Here is a 22,183-nt window from a genome sequence, read left to right as displayed (position 1 = left end):
AACAGCACTGAGGTCATAGCTCTGGAAAGAACATTGGATGTTGTCACGTACTGCGACTTTACAAATTTATACAGCAGTATCTCTCTCCGGTTGCATACAAAGGTTTTTTGATTACATTGTTGTGTCCTGTTTGCTTATTATATTTTATTTCTGTGGTTCACATCTTGATTTTGCACTATTTTTTTAGTAAGCAAAGTGCTTTTCTGTAAAACCAAACCATGTGATTGGAAGTACAGTAATGCACATGCGTGTAATTAGTAAACAAGGAAAAGCAATGGTGCTCATGGCCACATATACAACATTATACTGACGTCTATAATGAATAAATACTAGCACTCGTACCTGTAATAAGTACTGTGAATCAGTTGATACCAATCCATGCAGCACGTGAACAAGGCATCTTGTCTGACTCGCTCCATTATGCCACTGTTAATATGGGGTTGACGTCCTATTCACTGCTAAACAAGGCGTCTATGGATATAATATGTCTGATGGAGCCGAGGGAGTCAGCAATGTCCAGTAGGGGAGTGAAAAAAAGAGTAAGTAGCCCTAACTCTGTAGATCAGGGTGGTCTTCAACCACGTTGTCACTTTAGGTCCGGGGTACTGCCGGCGGATGCACAACCATGTTTATATCTGTAGATCACGGCCGCTGCAAAAGTTGTTTTCAGGCTCAAAAAGGACTAAAGTAAACACTTTTAGGACGAACGCTTGGTGAATGTTGTTTTATTTGAATATGAATGTATGGTGTTTTGTGTTTTCTTTTTATGGTCAAAATACGTGACTAGGCTGCTTTAATGTTAACCTATTTAATTCATTTAAATTCATTTTCTTATAGACCAGGGATGGGTAGTCCTTGTCGGTCAGTGTTCTGCCATTTTTTTCCAGATCTCTCCTCACTTGAACGCAGCTGACCTAAAAAAAAAAAAATGTTTCTACTTTAGAACTTGGTGACGAACAAAGCAGATAATTAAAGTCAGCCATGTTGTAGCAGGGGCACATCTAGAACAGGCAGGACCCTGGCGCTGGACGCCAGAAGGTGTTTCCTCCTGTCTACGTAGTTCATTGATTGTGAAGTTAAAGAAATGTGAGGGAGTCCAGCTTCTTAGGCATAAGAGCATGATGCTGACACCACCCTGTTTTACAGTCGGTGCATTGTTCTTTGGTTTGAAAGCCTCACCTTCACTCCTTCAAATATACGTCTTACAATAGCCTCACAGCCCAATCTTTGTCTTGTCTGACCATAAAACATTTCTTGTTAAGGCATCTGGCTTCTCCAGGCGGACAGCTGCAACTTTCGCGAAAGCTTGAAGTAAAACTTTCACCTTGGCACATCAGAGGTTTCCAGTTAAAGTGGCCTCAAGGTCTGGTGGTTCTTGGGTTTTTCTTGAACTTTCTAACCCATGTTCTTCCTACTCAGGGTGACAGTTTGTGTCAGATTGTAGAAAACGGGGTGTTCCAGCAGGACAATGGTTCCAAAATGGTTATGAAAGGTTTGCATTTAGCTTCTTGAATTGCTTCCACAAATGCCTGACCTCCACCGTATTGGATATTTGTTCAGTTCAGGCCAAAGTGAAACTTAATTAGATACATTTAAGAAAATGCCTGTCAGGGTGCATGTGTTGTATCTATTTTGCCCCTGTGCATATTTGAAAAAAGCTTTTTTTTTAATCACTGAATCCTACTGCCAATAAAAAAGCAGTTGAAATGCATCATGAAAAGCCTATAATACGTGGATGTAAATTTCTGACAACATCCGTTTGTGTGTGTGTATTGTACCGTTGAATTGTCGGTCAAGTGTTTGTGGGCGAGTATAGCTAGATGTCACATAGATTAACTTTCTGGCTCGTGTCAGTCATTCACAGCGAGTTAAGTAAGAACAAAGGGGTAACGGAACAAGCTCTTTGGTCACTTCTGTGCTCCCAAGTTCGTCGCAGAGGAAGTTGAGAGTGACAGTTGACGGTGTGACTGCTTCCTCCCTCTTTCCCCTGTTTTGTTTGGCGCAGTGGTCTTTATTCTGCTCGTACGGCATTATTACTCAATAGAGCAGTCTTGATTTTAGCACACACTAATGTAGAAACATGCATATGGGGGACCTGCTTTGTTCGTGTGCAGTATAGAAACCCAACAGCATGGAGAACTGAGAAGGGTGTGTGGTACTGAATCCTTTGTCAGAGTCGGTGCTTCCTGCACGGTGTGAGCGCCTGTTGCTGCGTGGATGTGTGTCCTTTGTTTTCAGAAGCCTAATGAAACCGCCACCCTGTGCGAGGTCACTTATCCTACTTCAGTGACAGCTTGGATCCTGTGTAGGCTCTTGGTTCAGGGTGGCCCTGGGGTCATGTCGGACGGTCCTCGTAGACAGACTGTCTTCGATCCTCTTAACGGTATTTTTTTAAGGTCGTATTAATTTTTTTTAGGGCAACTCCAACTCAATCAACATTGGTTTGCTGATCTTCTCCACCTTAAGAAATGCACACGGCAACTATTTAGCAACTTTTCAGACCCCATCCGGCGACTTATTCAGTCAGTCGTGCTGCTAGCCTCGTGAGACCATCCTGATTTTGCGAGCTTTCAAGGTTTCACTCGCAGATCAGTCTGGCTACCCTCCGTTAAAGAAAATTTGGAGCCGTTCACCAAACGAACGTGCAATCAGCGTTGGCTTTGAGGCGGGTTGAGGTGTGACGCAACGAGAAGCGCGACAGTTCAGTCTAAAGAACATGGCGGCTTCAGCCGATGAAACTAGCGTTAGCGTGGCTATCGAGCAAGTTTTATCGGAATTACAGAGTATTTCTTCACTGAAAGAAGAGCAAAACACTGCTCTGGAGGCTTTTCTCAGAGGAAAAGATGTTTTTGCTCTTCTCCCGACTGGTTTCGGCAAGAGCTTGTGGTTGTGTTTTCGTCGTCGCTGTTAATACGTCATATGCTTCGTTGATCTGATTGGTTTATTTGGCCCGTCTATCACCAACATAGGCCAATCAGCTAACCAGTATTTTCGCCCCTTCCCAAAAATTACTTCAACGGAAGGTTTCCAGATGGATATGAGGAGCAAATCTATCTGGCGGAGTCAGGTTATCGTGCTGCTGCTGAAGTCGGAGAGACGAGAACGAGTCACGCACGAGCAAAGCTTCCACCAGATTACAAAGTGGGATGTAAATATGTTATTACGATAATCTTTAATGTTAATTTATTTTGTCTGAAGCTGTTGCACTTAAATAGTGCTTAAATTCCCTGTAACGTATTCATACAGCCTCTCATTCATTCACAGCATCCACTATGGGTGCCACTGCTATCTTTTGGTTAAAATTCATCATCAATTTTATTTTATTTTTTTTTACAAATGTAATTTGGATTCAGATAAAATATTTAATACTTGGAATTATAGAGTTCTTTTTTTGTTTTAAATATATATTTTGTTGCTGGACATGACCATCCTATTATAATCATAGGGTAACCATCTTCTGATGGATTATTCCAGCAGGATAATGCACTTGTTCACAAAACCTAAGTTATCTCACATTGGTTTTTAGAACATACAGTTATTTCACTGTACTACAGTGGCACTCACATCTGCAATAGATGGGCCCTGGTGGAATAGGAGAAACTCATTATTAATGCGCCACAAATGCATCCTGTCGATCAGCCGTGTCCGAAAGCTTGTGGAGAATGATCACAACTTTAACCTTCATGGTATTTTCAGCTATAGCAAAGCATGTTTCAAAATATCATGCATCCCTAGTTAGTATTACATTTATTTCTCTTTTCTTTTACATCTACAAACTATTGACACGCTGCTGGCTATAACTTCAAATGCAGTAGCTGGTGCAAAGAAAAAACTCCAAATCTTTTTCTGCGTTACCAGTGTTACATGCGTGTTAATTGGCTGCAGGAGGTGGCACATGCGGGCCGTGTGTCGTGAGATCCCCCTTACTGATCCATGCGAGTTTCTGCTTTTGTAAAAGATTTATATCAAAGATATATTTTTTTGTGTGTGTGTTTTTGTTTGCACTCAATTTAGCCAGTATTTATTTGCTCAATGGGAGTCTTGGGTTGGGAATATTTTTTTGTACGTGCTTATTTTCATATGATGATCCACTTTTTTTCATCCCACTCCCATCTCCCTCCACAGGGGATGTTTTAATCCATCTCCAGTTGTTTATAACACTCATTCTTAACATTCTTAATCATTCTGGATGTGATTGCCATTTGAGTGGCAAACATTTTGACATTCTTTCTATTTTGTTCATTCTCCACTAATTGTCGATTTATACTTTTAGTCACCTCAATAGAAAACATCTTATAGAGTTGTATCAAGCGTTCCCCTTTCTTTATTCAACCCATAACACAGTCAAAAATCTGACATTTTTATACTTTTCTGCTCTTTCAGTGCCCTTTAAACTCCTCTTAAGCTCCCTTCCTACTTGCTTTTTTTCTAATCTTTAACTGGTAGAGGTGCATGTGTTCCCACCAAATCTCAGTGCTCGATAGGATTAGTTTCTGATCAGCCACCGTTCTGCCATTTGATAACGGACATAATTGGTCATCTGAGACGTATTTGGCTAAGGTGATCTTTGAAAACACACACAGGAACGTCACAGGAAAGGAGTGCCGCCGCCTTGATTGTTTAGTTGCCCTTTTGTTTTCTTTTACTCTTCAGAAAGTGAATGGAGGACGGAAAATGGAAAGTCAATCAGAGAAATGAAGGAAGGAAAAGGAGTATGTGAATGAGGCTCTAATCACAATGTATTATTTCTGTTGTCCTTGTTTAAAAGGCTAAAAATAGGCTGACCTAATAACAAGGTGATTAAAATCACCAAAATAATGCAAGCAAAGGCATTCAAAAGGTTAATTCATAAAGTGGCTCTCCTTTTTTTAAAGACCAAATTCCATCTGCCTTTGAAGATTATTTTAAAAAATCACGACATTATTTTAAGAATCTTTAAGAATACTTTAATTTTAACTGTTTAATTGACTGTGATCAGTCAGCTCGGTGCTGAGCTGCTGTTGGCTTAAATGGGGCGACAGTGGCTCAACGAATTGGGGACTTTGTCCTTTAGGTTGCCGGTTTAAGTCAACCATCTCTGTCGTCGTGTCCTTGGGCAAGACACTTCAGCCACATAGCCTGTTGTTGATGGTGGCGCTGATGTATGGCATCCTCGCTTCTGTCGGTCTACCCCTGGCTACCATGTAGCTTATCACTGTCAGCGTGGGAATGGGTGAATGACTTAATGCTTTATCAAGCTTGGACTTGATAAACTATACAAGTACAGGCCATTTTTACCTTTTTAACTGAGTAGTGGTTAGATTAAGAAGCCGTTTGCTTGATTTTAAATGGCTCTGAGTAGTTTTGAATGACTCATAACTTCTCTTGAGTTTAGACACATTTAGCTTAAATGGCTATTAGCATGACTCTTAGCATCTGTTAGCTTGGCGCTAAGCAAAAGTTTGCTTTATTTGCTGGATTTTAGGCAGCTACTGGCCTGGTTCTGAGCAGCTGCTTAGTCCTAAAGATGTGTTAAAATTTCCTGAGAACCTGAAACTAGCAAATTCCAGATTATATCATCGCCGCCTTTGTGGATTCTAGTTTCCCTGTTGTTGGGACAGTAGGAAAAAACAAATGCTTGCTCCAAAGCCAATGTTACAAATACAGCCTACCTGAGTCTGAGAAGGCATTTTAAAGTCACATTTTACTGCAAAATCTTTGTCCTTTTATTAAGCCAGGCTGAACTGTTCAATTCAATTCAATTTTATTTATATAGCGCCAAATCATGAAACATGTCATCTCAAGGCACTTTACAAAATCAAGTTCAATCAGATTATACAGATTGGTCAAAATTGGTTCAACTAAACATGAAACATTAAACAACAATAGGTGGTAACCCGGCCTTGCTGATTTAGCCACTATGGCTACATAAATAATGGAGAACAGCTAAAAATTCCCACTTGGAGCTCGACATTTTGACTGCTGAGGACAAATCGGAATGCAGTATATGTCGATTTTATCTTAATTATGAGCAGCAGTTAGCTTTAGTAGTTGTTAACCTGGTGCTGAGCAGAGGTTAGCTTTATAAGCTGTTAAGTAGAGCAGCTATTAGCTAGGTGCTGAGAAAAGGTTGCCTTTAGTTGTTAGCTTAGCACTAAGCAGCTATTAGCATGGCTTGTTAACTTTGTTTTAAGCAGCTGTTGGCTTTGTTCTAAGTAGCTGTTAGCTTTGCCTCTGAGCAGCTGTTGGTGTGATTCTGTGTAGCTACAAGGTAATTTCTGAGCTGCTTTTGAGTGCTTGGTTCTGAGTAGCTGTTAGCTTACTTTGCAGACTGGCTGCTAGTAATGTAGCTCATGGGCTCACTGACTGGGTTAATCATGAAAGAAACAAAACTATGATAGATTCGGCTCATAAAAATCTAGCTGTAGAAAAAAAACAGCCAAGATTCTTACCACCAGTTCAGTTAAAAAACTTGATTTCCATCAGACATATGCCATCGTAATACTTTACACCAGTCCATCAGATCAAAACTTTTGTCTTTGGATGCAATATGTTAGTCATCCACGCTGCTCCAGGAAGTGTTTCTGTATCACTTCTGTAAAATCCAACCCACCAGATTTTACAGAAGATGTGGTTTGAGGAAATGATGCTGTGTAAATTATCTATGTGATACTATTAGTCGCAATCCCCAGCAGAGTTTAACCCACTGTAGTGCACATAAACACCTTAGATTTGCTCCTGAAATCCCTTTAGTTGTACTACCAGCATTATAATTTATAGGCTCCTATTAAATTCCACGAAGGTCCAACTTACAACAGTTTTAAGCATTAATCTCATTTAAAAATTCTCCTATTCTCACTGTCAGTGTCCCAAGATCTTAAAGAGTGAGTAGATGACTTCATCAGTTGCTATGCTCAAAGTTTTGTCTAAAAAGGTTTAGCATTTTGTTCTTTCAAACTCTTTAGATGGGAACTCCGCGTCACTTGAATGCCTTTTTATAACTGCGTTTCCCCTTGTATCTAACCTGGTTCCATATCCAAACTGAGTATTCTCCAGACATCCAAACCGCCTTTACAAAAACTAACAGTCTCCAGCTGTCTGGTGACCCAGTCTGTACTTTATGCCAAAAGACAAAAATGTTGGATCCTTACATCCAGACCTATAACCCAGGTCCCTGAAATATGGGGAAAAGCCCATGTTAGACCGAAGTAAGGTACTCCTTTTTAGTACTGTTCTGGTGCCGAACGCAGATAAATCCATGTGGTTCAAAGACTTAAATTATTCCTATATTTTTACTTGACTCTCTTAGATTTAAATCCACAAAACAGACGTTTCTTTAAACGTCTGTGATAGTGACTGACTATAAATCTAACAGTTTAATCAGTATAATTGAATTAAATTTGATTAAAATTCAATTTTATTCAGATTGAAATAGATTCTCTCATCACGGAAGTCCCCCTTTAAATCATTAGTTTGTAGATATAATGTTTTGTGCTCCTTTTATCTAAATAAGCATTACTGAGTTGATAATATTTTGACTATCAAAAGACTAAGAAAAATCAATGACATTGGCATTAACTGTAATGTATTGTCAAAGTGTAAATGTTTAGGTTGATTCCAAATAATTTTAGCCTTGCGAAATGCTCAGAAATCTGCCCCTTCTTATTTTATGTATTATAAAAATCATTTAATAAATGGGTCACGAATTCCTCCAGAGCCTGGCAGGAATCTGTCTGTCTAATCAACCAACCAACCAGGATAGTGCAATACACTGTTTATCACTGTCTTTAAAAACATAATGCTGTCGAATTAGATTTTGGATAATTGATAAAAAAAACCTGGGAGTTTTCGAGACCAAGACCGTCTTTAAATGAAAGTTAAAGACGGCGCTTTATTCTTGCGTTCTCCATGGAACGCCCTCACCCAGCCTCGTTTGTAGCCGTAGTGAACCTGAGTGTGAAGACATGAATGAATGCTGCTCCCTGCTACACATCACACACAGAAACACACGTTGCAGCCAAGCAAAGGGCTGGGATATGTCAGGAATGTGATTTCAGAGGTGGTCAAGCCTCACATGGACGTACACAATAACACAATATCACATTTCGCCTGATACGCCTATTTTTTTTTCTCTCTTTCTCTCTTTTCTGTGCCACATGGATTGACTGTGCACTGACGAACGTTTCCATACTTGCACACACACCCTGCGTTGCTCAACAGTTAGGATGTTTCACAAGTCCAGACCTGCGTGCAGAGGATTGGTTGGTGTGAATATTATTACAGGTTTTTGACTCTCTCTCTCTGTGTCGGTGTGTGTGCGTGCGTGTGTGGTTGCTTGTTAGACGGCTAACATTCCCTTGCTTGCTTGTGATGTAGGAGACTCTTAGAGGCTGGAGAAAAAGTTGTATTCTCATTACTTTCATCTCCAAGGAGTCTCGGTGGCAGTGGCAGAATGAAACCATGGCCTGTGGGAGAAGTGGAGAGTGCGTGTATGTCCTACAGACCCAAAAGTCGTTTGTTCCCCGAGGAAATAATTTATTCTCCACAGGCCAATCAGAGGTCAATGCTTGAGAGCGCTTATTGGTGCATCGGTTCCTGACTTTTATTTCTAACAATCAATCCCAGGGGAGCTAGCGGCCCGAGGGCCGACGAAATGCCCAAAGAGGAACGAGGAAGTCATGAGTTAGTCTTTAAAATGATTATTATCATCTTACCTGCTTATCCATGCTGTGTGGTGGAGGGGCTGGTGCCTGTCACCAGCTGTCAAAAGGCAAGGGCACCCTGGACAGGTCTCCACTCTATCCCTGGGGAACACACACATACAGGACAAAAAGATACACCTAAAGGCAATTAAGAGTAGCCAATCAACTTAACGTTATGTTTTGGGACTGCTGGACGAAGCCAGAGTACCTGGAGAGAACTTACACATGCACAGGGAGAACATGCACTGCAAAAACGGATCTAAAAATAAGTAAAATGTTCTTAAAGTTAGTGTATTTGTCCTTGATTTAAGCAGGTAAAAAAGATTATTTGCCAATGGAATTAGTATTTTTACCCCTAAAATAAAATAATTAGACATCCTGCACTTGAAATAAGGTGATGGAGATGAGTTGTTCCTATTTTAAGTGCAAAAATCTTATTCCATTGGCAAATAGTCTTATTTACCTGCTCAAATCAAGGACAAATACACTAATTTTTAGAACATTTTACTTGTTTTAAGTTCCGTTTTTGCAGTGTGTAAACGCCATGCAGCAAGGCCCCGTCATTAGGGTTTCTATTTGATAGATCAATACAAATTAGTGCATTATTGTAATGTTAAAAAAAGTAATATAGGTTTTTCAGTCTGCTTTACTCTGATAGCCCTAAATATAATGGCAACATGATGCTGTGGGCATATTTCTTCTGCAGGGACAGGAAAGCCTGGTCAGAGCTTATAGGAAGACGTAGTGCACCAAATGGTGATGGGAGTATCATGCTGTGGGGATGGTTTTCTCCTGCAGGGACAAGGAAGGAAAGGGAGATAAGATAAGATAAGATAGGCTTTATTGATCTCACATTGGAGAAATTGACTTGCCACTGTTAATACTGGAAGAAGATCTGATGGATGCTGCACAAGACCCGGGAATCTGGCAGAGGTTTAACTTCCAGCAACAGTTCGGATAAAAAAAATAGATAGATAAATAAATAATAACAAAATAGACTAGTCAAAGTTCATACCTAAAGTCGAATATGTGGCAAGACTTGATTTTTCAGACACCCTCCATCAAATCTGTGCTGGTTTTGCAAAGAGGAATTGGTCATTTCTTGCAAAGCCAAGAGGCAAAATCTGGTTCTTCATGCAGGAATATTAATACACATACCACAAATTTCAAATATACGCTTTAAAAAAAGCAAAAAGTCCTAGGGGTGTGCATATCTTTAACTTGGGTGTTTCTTAAAAATTTATTAGAAAAGTTTCATTTTTACAGGAGCCACAAAGAGCATTTTAGAAAATGAAGAGAGGATGGAAGAAATAAGAAAGCTTGTGGATTTAGTGTGGGTCTAAACAAATGTTTACACAGGACTGTGCATGCATCCTCCCCTGTATTTATAGTTGGGTTTATGACCGCATTCTCCTCCTCCTCCTCCTCCTGCTCCTCCTCGCTCAGCCCAGCCCTCATTTTCATCGTTTTGCCCAAAGGCAGCTGCGTCCTCACTGGTAATGGTGCTTCCAACTCTCCCGCTCTGAATCTCTGCAGATTCTGGAGATTATACAGATATTCCTAAAAAGAAGAAGAACCAAACGTCTGTAATGTGTTCCTGGCCTCTGTGATGTCACACAGCCAGCCAAACATCCAAACACGTCGCTGGTCGTCTTTCTGTGTTTTTTGAGGAGGTGAAATGCATCCAAGAGGTTTAATGGAAGGAGATAAAAGGCTGCAGAGCATCAGGTTTTAGCCTGAGGAGTAAATTCAAGCACGGAGCTTCAATCTGGTTCTTTTATTTTGCTCGTCCGTCCAGCAGTTCCTTTGTACCGTCTTCATCTGCTTGTTTCATCTTCCGTTACTTCTGTACACATTAACGTAAGATGGAACAAGCAGATGAAGATGGCAAAGCAGGACTCTTGTTGTTTTTTTTCTTCTGGCTGCACTGTTTCATATTTGCTCTCTTGTGCTTTTATACGCAATTAAATTGACTTGTCAGAAGAAGATTTTGTGGTTTTCTGGGCTCATTCGCATTTATATGCCCAGTTTTTTTTCCTTAACCATCATCTTCAATCCTAGTTTTGTCTTTTAAGTCTTTGAATAAAATTATTGTATAGTTGTTTTTTTAAAACACTAAATGTGGTTATTAACTTTGTAACCACTTGTGTCATTACCTTTTCAAATTAAACGAACCAATCAGGTTTATCCTCCTGTCCAGATTTTAGAGCCGATTAAGTAAATAAATCATCCCATCGCATAGTTGACGTTGATATTGTTGTAGCTTTTTGTAAAGTGCAGATTATAGGCGGCATTTTTTAGGTTGATCTTTGATCTCATCAGATGTCGTAGATGAGAGTCGACACTTTGCCCAGCTTTAGGTGACGCGATCTTTTGTCCAGAAGCGGAGATCTAAACTAAACATTGATGCAAGCAGTGATGAAAACGGGGCAAAACTGTGCTGTCCACACTGCAAAAACTGACCTAAAAATAAGTAATATTTTCTTAAAATGAGCGTATCTGTTCTTGATTGGAGCAGCTAAATAAGATGATCTGCCAATGGAATGATATTTATGCACTTAAAATAGGGACAACTTATCTCCACCTTCTTATTTCAAGTGCAGTTTATCTAATTATCTTATTTTAGGGGTCAAAATACTCATTCCATTGGCAAATATTATTATTTACCTGCTCAGATCAAGGACAAAAACAAATATTTTAAGAACATTTTACTTATTTTTATATCTGTTTTTGCAGCGCAGCTGATTTCTTTACTTGATGCAAAAAAATCTTCTGTTCGACTTCTGTCTGACTGAAGCCACACAGAAGAAATGAATTCGTTTCAAGCGAATATTCTGTATTTTAACTATAAATGAATGCAATGCTTAAAATATTTCAGCACAGCGTTTTATTACCCCGCTCTATAGTCATGTTTTGGATGCTGTGAATAGTATTCAAAGATGTACTCATTCACCAAATCGTTGTTTTTGTGTTGCAGGAGTCCGAAATCTTCGACATCAGCACAATCAGGGACACCAGAACGGGAAAGTACGCCAAGCAGCCCAAGGTTTGTAGCCCGTCCTCGTGTTCGAGTCAGAGAGAGAGAGAGGGAGTGAGAGGCAGATTGAAGCTTTTTTCCTTCTGCTGTCAGGAACTTTCTCCTCTGACCACGTATGTGATGCTCGAGTGTTACTGTCGGGGAGAAGCGTGTGCGTTTCCTCACTCAGCTGATGGTGCTACGGTGACGGGTGTTAATGAGCCTGCTGACAGATGGCCCATCAGACAGGAAGTGATATAAGCAGTTACTGTCGGCGAGGAAGTCGTTGTGTAAGTGGGTTTGTGCGGCCGAGACGCAGGGGAAGCAACGTTTTGGACCTCGTCCACCATGTGCTCACGTTATTCGTCTGAGTGGAATAATATATTTAAACGTCGATGGCTGCGGTCAGTGGGTCGCTCCAGGATTCGCTGAGATGTGCCGGCAGCTGCAGCCAGAAACTATGATTTCAGATTTTTTTTTTCACTACTAATGCTTTTCCTCCAATCAATTAGCCAACATAAGGCAGTGTTTCATTCATTTTCTCCGTGAATGTATTGGATATCTCTTAATAAAACATAGGAAAGTTGCATTAGAGCAAAACTATTTTCTAATTGAGGCTGTTCATATTTAAAAAGTTTAGGAAGTGGAGCATGTTTTTAACGGCATTTTTTTTGTAATTGCCTTTAATAGAAACCATAAAGTTAAGGAGAACTGCAGCACGCAGGAGTTGGTTGTTATCATACTTCTATGACATGCAGCTTCGGATATTTGCACAATTTCCTCCCTGTACTCTCTAAGATGATAATCTTTGTCTCTCCTACATTAAATCATACATCAGTGGATGTTTTTCTTTTTCCTTTGTTTTTGTAAAGCAAATTACCCCATTCCATCGGCTCTCTAGAGGAATACCCCAAAGCTCCATGTTTGGCCCACACAGGCAACTGATTGTTGTGCTCTAAAGCTTCATATCAGTGCAACACCATGAAGATTAGATTGATGTTAATTTCAATAATTCATCTGAAAAAGTGAAACTCGTGTATGACCCAGTAAAAAAAACTAAAAGCAGTTCCCGCTTACTAATTTCTTTTGTTTTGGATATGTTTGTCAAGAAGACCTGGGTAAATACAAAAAAAAGCAATTTTCAAATGATGATTTAATGTATGAAAAGGAAAAAGCTATCCAAAATAAGTCCCTTCTTTTGTTTATTTTGTGACCCATTGCTGTTGAATGCAAAAATCTGAGTTCGCTTCCACACGCCGCACCCTGCTGGATTGCTTTAATGACTTTCACTGGAACCTGTCGAACAACTTGAAGGATACTAAAAAAAAAAAATAGGCCTCAAAAATCCACACATCTTGATCTGAAGAAACTCAAGAACTGATGAGGACTCCAGTAAACCAAAGTGGGAATACTTATCCACGAATGAAAACAGGAAACAGTGGTTAATCCTTACCAGAGCTGCTCAAAGAGAGCATCCGTGGTCCATCCAGGAGATCATAAAAGAAGCAAAGCCAGCAGCTAAAGCACTACATGCCTCTCTTGCTGCATTTAAGCTTGATGTTCATGATTCAGCGACAAGAAAGAGAAAGCAAAAAAGAAAAAGCAAAACTGGCCTCCGTGGGAGAGTTTCAAGGCCGAAGCCGGTGAACCGGAGAGACAGAGTGAAACCTTTTTTAAAGGCGTGGATCCGGTTACATCAGGTGAACAACTAGATTAAAGTTTCATAAAAAGAGCACCTACAGTCGAGAACGGCTGGTGGAGGAGTGAAGATCCAGGGCGGCTTAGCTGCTTCAGGAGCTGGACAACGTGCCGTAGGAAATGGAGCCACGAGTTCTGCTCTCCACCAGAAAATCCTGACATTCAGTTTCTGACCTAAAACTTTATCTCACTTGGTTTGTGAAGCAGGACAATAATCTACAGCACACCGGCTATTCTCTGAAAGCCCGAAAAAGTTAAATTAAGGTTGTTGTTTTTTTTTTTTAGTGGCCTAGTCAAAGCCTGGACTTGAATGTGGTGTGACATGACCATAACAGGCCGTTCATGCTGAAATGATAAATGGCTGGACTTGTATGGCTTTAACTAGTCCGATGATCCCAAAGCGCTTTACACTGCAGTCATTCATCCATCCACCCCCTGACGGAGGTGAGCTATGTTAGCAGCCACAGCTGCCCTGGGGCGGACTGACAGAGGCGAAAGACCCTCCATTGTGTAAAAGTCTAAATTACCTATTAACTATCTCAAATACTGGATGGCAGCTGTTTCAACCATAAAAACTTTGGCATAACAACTTTGTAGGTTTAGGCTGCAGTAACTTTTTTTTTTTTGCATAGGGCCAGGTATGAATGGACTGCTTTTTTTTTTTCAAATAAATGATTATAATAATAAATTATATTAAAACAGATTTTTATCTTGAGCTAAAAGGATCCCCCCCCCCCATTTTTTTTCTTTGCAAAACAAAAACACATCAGCGTCCTACTCTCTGGCTGAAGTAACCCAATTACGATTTTTTTTTTTATTTTTAATTTTTTTTTTTTGCCCATATGCGACCTGTATCTGATCTTTTTATGACAGTCTGAACGACACAGATCAGATTTTTTCAAATGCGACCCAGGCCACTTGGATATGTGGTCCTGAATCCGATACGTATCTGATCTTTTTCAAATGCGACCTGTGTCTGTACAGCCGGGTCTCATTTATCCGACCTGTACGTCACTGATACTCGACAAACGTCACTATTCTACGTCCTGCTATGCAGAAGCGGGAAGAAAGACGACACCCATAGCGGACTACAATGAGAAGAGCATCAACGGAGGGAAAGTTCCGGTTAGAAAATAAATTAAAGATCGCAAAATGCGCGCCAGCATTATAATCCATGTTTACTTCCGCAAACACTGAGGACGTTTGCTACGTGTGACGTCATCGATTCCTCAAGCGCGCATACGGGACACTTAGGTTGAACGCATTCAGTTCACACAGGAGATCACATACAAGTCGCATATATTTGGAAATGTGAACAACCACGCATTAAAAAATCTGATTTCACAAAAAAAAAAAAATCTGAATTGAGCATTAAGGTCTACAGTGTGAACGTAGCCTAAGTTGCCTTTAAATCGCTCTGGACTAAAGCATCTTCTAAATGTGCTGCTAAAGACTTTGGCTAGTCGTTTTAAGTCCTGACTCACAGACAGAAATGGACTCTTCTTAAATTATGCCTCTGTTTTTTTCCGGCAGGAGCCTCTTTTAAATTTGAAAGCTGCATTCGCTCTGCACACCCACTGCAGATCATCCCTAGAGCAAAAAAAAAAAAAAACACAAAACAAAGACGTCTGATATGAACCAGTATCTCTGGGAGTAAACCAACTTATGCTCTGATATAACCTGAGATATTCACGGCACATCAGAGCTGGGCGATCACAGGCTCCTTGTGATCGGTGTGTTTTGGAGGAAGAACAACATCCAGCCAAGCAAGCAACGCTCTGCAGGAGGGGCTTCTGGTGTTATTCAGCGTCGCATTGAAAGGAGAGCAAATGCAGAGGCTTCGTCACTCGTTGACAACTATTTATACTCTTTCAAGAAAGAAAAATCCAGGTTTGGTTTTCTGCAAATAAAAACACTTGCTATACGTCATTTAAAGACAACTTGACCGAGCGGATGGTTGTTGGTAGGAATGTCCCGCTGCAGTTAAACGTCTGATAAAGCGTCGCTGACGCGGAAACGCCTCCTTTAGAGTCATCTAAAGAGGAGTTTCAGGTTATTGGGCTTTGTTTCCTTTTAAAGGCATCTCAGTATGCCATTACATTCATTCCTTTATTCATTTTTCTAATCAGGGATGGAAACCCTAAAGGAGAGGGTTTGGGATGTTTGACACCCGTCTGTCCTGAGGCTCTGCCTCTGAACTATAGCAACAATCTGGCTTTTCTAATTCTAATAAATTTCGGATATAATGATAAAACAAATTATGGGTTTTCCAGACTTTATTACCCGACTCATTTTCTAGACGTTTCCATCCTTCCTTGCATCCATTCAACTATTTGCATAACAATTTGCATATCCCTCCGTCCGCTCATCCAGCCGGCCACATGTCTGCCTTTCCGTCTGCGCGCCCACTCATCCGTCCGTCCGTCCGTCCAACAATATTCGGTGTTGCCAAGTCTGGACAATTTTGGACTTTGTTCATGCAGGATTTGTCAGAATCTCTCCTAAATAAAATGCACACAATCCTGTAACTCAAAATCCTCCGACGGGTCATGTTTTGGTTTCATATTTAAGGAAACCAGGTTTTTTGTCCATGCACAGCGATCCCAGCAGCTTCCTGCGTGGACGTGTGGGCTTCGTCTGATGTGCGCTAGTTTGGTTATTCATTGCCGCTTCGTGTTCTTTATGGAAATATCTAGCGGAGCAGCGCACAGCCCTGAGCAGATTCAAATAGTCTATTAAGCAGACTTTACTGTAGATAGCATTTGCAGTTTTAGATAGAAAAGGACTTTATTTTATAATCAGCATATTGGTAAATTTACCTGTCCAGTAGTGTAGATGTTTGTTTATGCAGAGCTGAAAAAATATTTGCAATTTCGGTTAATGTATAACTTGACAGCTTTAAAGATATTTTATTGCCTTTGGTCAAATAAGTGGAGCAAAGAACTGAGCAGATGCTTTGCAGAGCATTTTATGAGCCTTAATGACACTGTTTTTGATGTATGCCCCCGTAACTTTGCAGTTTTGATTTGCCTTCCTTTGGATACCAAACACACGGTAGTAATGTAGTTACTGTAGCTGACAAACATCCAGATTGGCGTCCCAGCAGCAGTAAACGCAGCTTTTAAGAGCTCATCGGCATCACCTTGTATCAAGCAACGTTCCTGGCAATCTAGAATGGACATATTTTGCTGTAAAATAGACAAAGTAGCCCATAATAACAAAATGAAATCATGTTTTTAGAGAATTGTTTTGAACAAATTTATAATAAATTAAACATGTTATGCAGAAGTCTTCATATCCTTTCCAATTTGAGCTCAGGATCCTGTTTCCCCTCCAGAACTGCAGTAAATTCAGCTGGTCGGCCGTCATGTGGAACAGGGCGGACATGTTTGGAAGGTCTCACCGTTGAAAAACAGGGACAAAATGTTAAAGCCCAAGTAAATAAATTAATGAATAGATTGACACATTTCAGAAGCATTAAATATGATTATAAACACGGTGGCCTCCATGATCTGGGAACCTGATAAATGCTTCCAGTGGCCGAGATTCTAAAACTCGTACAGAGCTGTGTAACGGGGGAGGAACAGAAAAAAAAAAGTTTGGGCCGATTGAATCGTTGAGTGAAATGAGTGAAACTAATTTGCCTGTGTCACGATCGTAAGAAAGAAAATAAACATTTGCCGGTCAGAAATCACTGGTATTGGAGTACTTTGATGTCAGAAAGCGGACTGTGTTCAGTTTCCATCGTAATAGAGTCATATTTAATAAGAATTAGAATATGGATTCCCATGAGGCTCATTTGTCATATTAAAGTACATTTTGAAAATAACAACCTTTAAGCAAGTATTACAAATACTTTTTATAAAGCCAACATTTCTGTATTAAAAAATAAAAATTTTTAATCAGTTTGATGTAATATTCTATTTTAATGTATTTTCATTATATGTACGTAAATATACATTTAAGCTGAAAAAGCATCGTCATTAACAGAAATAAGGGCTTTAAAACATCAGTCTGAGTGATTATTCTATGAAATGTGTTTAATAATAGTTGACTGGGTTACTGAAACAAATGTTTTGATAATATTCTAATTTATTGAATATGATAATAAATTGCTGAAAACATAAAGAAATTAAGTCTGGGCGTATTAGATTGTTAAAGTGAGTTTTAATACATCAACATATTTTTTTAGGACAAAGAAATGTCCCTGCTCTCAACTCCTAATGGGTCCTGAGACACTTGAATTTTACATTTTTTATTTCACTCTTGCAGAACTGTGACTGTGTTTTTATACAATTTGACCTGGTTCTGTAGTTTTGGGGGACTTTATTCATGACTTCTTTTTTTTAAATAAGTTGTGAAATCCCTCCTGCTTTGTTGTTTTCCACGAGGTGAAGATATTCTTTGAGGTGCTTTAAACATGACAATATAGACATCAGATGGAAAACGTCAACATTTTAATGACTTCCTGTTGACGTTGCACAAGAATAAAATCTCTGACCAGACTGGTGAGTCTTCTAAGCCTGTCTCAGGCTTACAGCTCCCAGAAATATAGCTGCATATACAGGAAGTGATAAAAATAGTATTTTTGTTATTCTTTTCTTAAGAAAAAAAAAAGATATTATTCACTAAAACTATTATTTGAGGAGTGAAACATTTAGAAAATCCACGAGGATTAATAATGTGTGGTGAGGATTGAAGTTAAAAATAGCGTTTGCCTAAAATAGTTGCACATTTCTGTTTGCAAAGCTTAACACAGCAATTATAGCAGATAAAATGGACACTTTAGTAACTGTGCATATGGTTCCTAACAAAAATGATATGGGCAGCTATTGTACCAGTTTGCATTGCATCAGACTCACCAATCCCTCTGTGCTTTAACACGACTTTCTGCTCTGTGCTGCTATGCTATGGCCGACCAACGAATGCTAGTTTAAAGCTGACTCATGGGGGGAAACTGTCCCTCGTCGCAGAATAATGCCTGATCCAACACGAGGAAGTCACACAGTCCCTTCGGTGCGGTGGAGTCCTGCTGCGCCACAGATTTGAATACCTGGGACGGTTAACCAGCGCTATCTTTGCATGTGCTCGTCATTTGTAGTTGTTGAAGAACAAGACCGTCAACTCATCTATATCAGCTGTTTTCGAATGCAGGTTGATTCAGTTTCACTTAAATGACCATAACTGGTAAAAAAAAAGACAATAAAGTAGCTTATTTCTTGTGTACACTGAAAAAAACGGAACTAAAAATAAGTAAAATGTTCTCAAAGTTGGTGTGTTTGTCCTTGATTTGAGCAGGTAAATAAGATGATATGCCAATGGAATAAGATGTGTGCTCTTAAAATAGGAACAATTCATCTCCATCATCTTATTTCAAGTGCAGGATGTCTAATTATCTTATTGTAGGGGTCAGAATACTCATACATTGGCAGATAATCTTATTTACCTGCCCAAATCAAGGACAAAAACACTAACTTTAAGAACATTTTACTTATTTTTAGATCCGTTTTTGCAGTGTATCTGCAGTAGATATGGAAGGATTCAAACCCACCCTGCAATAATGGAGCTAAAAATATGAAAATATTTCTTGAAATGAGAGTATTTTTCTCTGATTTGAGCAGGTAAATTAGACTATTTGCCAATGGAATACGATTTTTACACTTAAAATAGGAACAATTCATCTCCACCAACTTATTTCAAGTGCAGTGTATCTAATTATCTTATTTTAGGGGCAAAAATACTCTTTCCATTGGCAAATAATCTTATTTACCTGCTCAAATCCAGGAGAAATACATTAATTTCAAGAAAATTTTACTTATTTTTAGTTCTCTTTTTGCAGTGCAGGACCTTCCTGCTGCAAGGCAGCCGTCCTACCTGTGCAGCCTTCAAATAGACATATTCACGGAAAGTTTAGTGGAAGGATAAAGTGAGATCGAATAACGTGCACAAGCAGTGGGGATGACCGCACTAGTCTTTATAAGACGAGTTTAACCTTTTTTGAATTTAATTAACGAAATAAACGAGCTAATTATTCTATCAAACTGTATTTATGTCACCGAAGTTGAGAATCATGGAGCTTTTTCCTCGGGATATTGCCCACCACGGCTTTGCTCTGCATGACTGAGGAACAGAGCTCCATAACTGAGAGACAGACGCTGGGTATCGGAGGGAGCCGGCGGGCTAAAAAGGAGGAAAGAGCCATTTAGTTAATTAGTTTAGAGCGCACAGCCTCATGCGTCACGCTTATTTTCTCTCACAGACACAGTTTGTGTTTCTCCTCCTCTCTGTTCAGGTAGTTGTTGGGATCTTCTGTCATTTTGGGGGACATTGTGTCAACTCTGTTTGTTTCCTCAGGATCACAAGCTGCGGGAGCAACTGGGCTACAAGGAGGACAGTAGTTCGAAGCTGCTAACCATCGTCTACGGACACGACCTGGTGAACATCTCGTTCATCTGCCTGCTTGCTCTGTCTGAGGAATCAGCAAAGGTAAATCCTGGAGCTCAGCATCCTCCTTCCTTTCGCTCCTCCTCCTGCTCACTTCATAATGCAGGAAGACGTGTTGTAAGCAGGGCTGCTTGTTTGTCTTCAGGTGTGGACGGAGGAGCTGTTCTCCTTGGCCACAAACATACTGTCCCAAAATGCATCGAGGAACACCTACCTGCTCAAAGCGTAAGACCAGTTTCAGGCATTTCTCCTGAGTTTTTTTTTTTTTTTTTACAGATTCTTGCTCAGTGAGAATGGAAAAATATTTACAGAACTGATTCAATATTATATTGTATTAAGTAGCGTCTCTCTGTCTGTTTCTATGTTTGCAGGTTCTGTTTTTAAAGCTTGGTCTCTTCAAATCCGCAGGGAATTTAACACTAACCTTTGCAGTTATACTTTAAAAAAAGACATCTAGAAATGTTTTATCTTGACAGGAAAGTTGAAGGAACCCCTTTTTTTTAATATTATTTTGGTGACGCTGGTGCTCTGGTTTGTTTCAGGTACACTAAGATAAAGCTTCAAGCGAGTTCGGAGGGGAAGATTCCTACAAAGAGGTGAGCAACATGGTCGTCGTTTTCCGCCTTATTCACTTTCTCTTTGTTTTTTAAAACGTGGACGTCTGGTTCTTGTCATGCATTCAGTTCTCAACATTTTCTCCTAATTTCAAACCAATTTGCAACTGTGAGATGAATTTCTCCCCTTAAAATCATTTAAATGGGACCTGTATGACAACCTGAAGTAGGCTAAAACTCTGAAAAAGCAACACATGAAGACCAGAGAAACGGATTAAGACCAGAGTCATTGACGTCTATCGTTCTCTTAACAGATTACAAAGCATTTTCTAAGGCTCTGAGACTCGAGCGAACCTCCACAGGAGTGGCTGGTCTACCAGAGTAACTCCTAGAGCTTCACTGACCCACAGGACCAGAACGGCATACCTCGGTTAATGCGCTGCAATGAAACCTGCATAATTATACATGCATATGTCATTTCAGCATACCTCCAACTGCAACTGGTTTACGTGGATTATACTGCGTTACGTATTAATTACACATCACTTAATGGCATGCCTTGTCAGAAAATAAATACCAAAGTTTTTCATGGTATTTTTTAGCAAGTGGAGACATAAAATCGTTTAATATCCTGTTAAATCGTTCACTATGGCGTTGTAATGAGTTATTAGGGTTTAACGGCTTCCCCCAAACTGATCGAGATGTCAAAGTCTGTCAAAACAACGCTCCCCTTCATAAATTGTATTGTCTAACAAGCATCGTCAGCATACTGCATCACAACTGAATGCTGCTTGATAAAGTAGTCCACACTGACTAGCGGTATGCTGCTGTGACGCGGTACGCCACACCGACAGCATGTCGCCCTTTTATGCTTTAAAATCCTCCAGTGTGACTGAAATACAACAACTCATCATCCATCGTTCGAAAATCGCTTTTTTTGATTTACTCAAGTTATGTTTATCCCATATAATAATTGGTTTCATGGTTTAATTACCCGTTTTATAGAAAATTATCGATTTATCATCACTTTAATAAAGTATAAAATTTCCAAATTTAATACTTTCCTAGACACAAGTTTCTAGTTTTTTCCCGCTGTTGTTTAAGCTAAACACTGAAAAAAAACTCTAGAAATGTCATGGCGAGAAATTTTCAAACCAACTTACTGTGAGGAGAGTAAGAAAAAAAATCAAACATCCTGAACAAAACCAACGTTGACAGTGAGAGTTTTTGCCTTTCAGCTTCCTGAAGCTGTTCTCTGATAAGAAGAGGGTGGAGACGGCTCTGGAGCAGAGTGGCCTCATCGTCAACAAGGTAATTACTGCGTGCAATCTCTCGCCATTAACCAAGAGGTATCCATGCACACAGCATTGCTTTCAGTGTTGCAGACGGGTGCATACCAGTGTTTGCCCTACTGTTCTATAAGGCGGACGCCCACCAACAAGACAACATGTTCTCCCTGTGCATGCGTGGGTTCTCTCTGGGTACTCCGGCTCCCAATTAGAAAATACCATTTGCTTCGATTGTCGCGGATCACCAAAAGTCTGTCTGTTGGAAACAAAAATCCACCTTCCTGCGTCCATCTATGAAAACATGGCTGTTTTTATTCTTGGAAACTGCATTTTTGTTGCTGCATAGAGCCCATGAATGGGTCACATGAAACTGATACCAAATGTTAAAAAAAATTAAATTGAATAAAATTCTGCTGAAAATGATACTGAACTCTGGCAGATCTCGGTTTAAAGAGACTTTCATTCAATCAAAAAGATATAATGCAAGAGAGGCAGGCATCC

At 39.8% G+C, this 22,183-nt stretch overlaps 1 protein-coding gene across 3 annotated transcripts in view; it reads left to right on the top strand.

Annotated features, from left to right (window-relative positions):
- The window catches only part of plcb3 (phospholipase C, beta 3 (phosphatidylinositol-specific)), a 118,822-nt gene that overhangs the window by 56,964 nt on the left and 39,675 nt on the right, over positions 1-22,183 (top strand). For all 3 annotated transcript variants that reach the window (XM_036146607.1, XM_036146608.1, XM_036146606.1), the window contains exons 3-7: positions 11,659-11,727; positions 19,750-19,881; positions 19,985-20,064; positions 20,382-20,435; positions 21,632-21,704. In XM_036146607.1, coding sequence (XP_036002500.1) covers positions 11,659-11,727; positions 19,750-19,881; positions 19,985-20,064; positions 20,382-20,435; positions 21,632-21,704 — 408 coding nt within the window. The remainder of the gene's footprint in view (positions 1-11,658; positions 11,728-19,749; positions 19,882-19,984; positions 20,065-20,381; positions 20,436-21,631; positions 21,705-22,183) is intronic.

The sequence above is a fragment of the Fundulus heteroclitus genome, chromosome 14, assembly GCF_011125445.2.
Source record: "Fundulus heteroclitus isolate FHET01 chromosome 14, MU-UCD_Fhet_4.1, whole genome shotgun sequence".
Taxonomy (NCBI): Eukaryota; Metazoa; Chordata; class Actinopteri; order Cyprinodontiformes; family Fundulidae; genus Fundulus; species Fundulus heteroclitus.
Note: the sequence above shows the minus strand (reverse complement) of the source record. Positions and strands in the feature narration are given on the sequence as shown.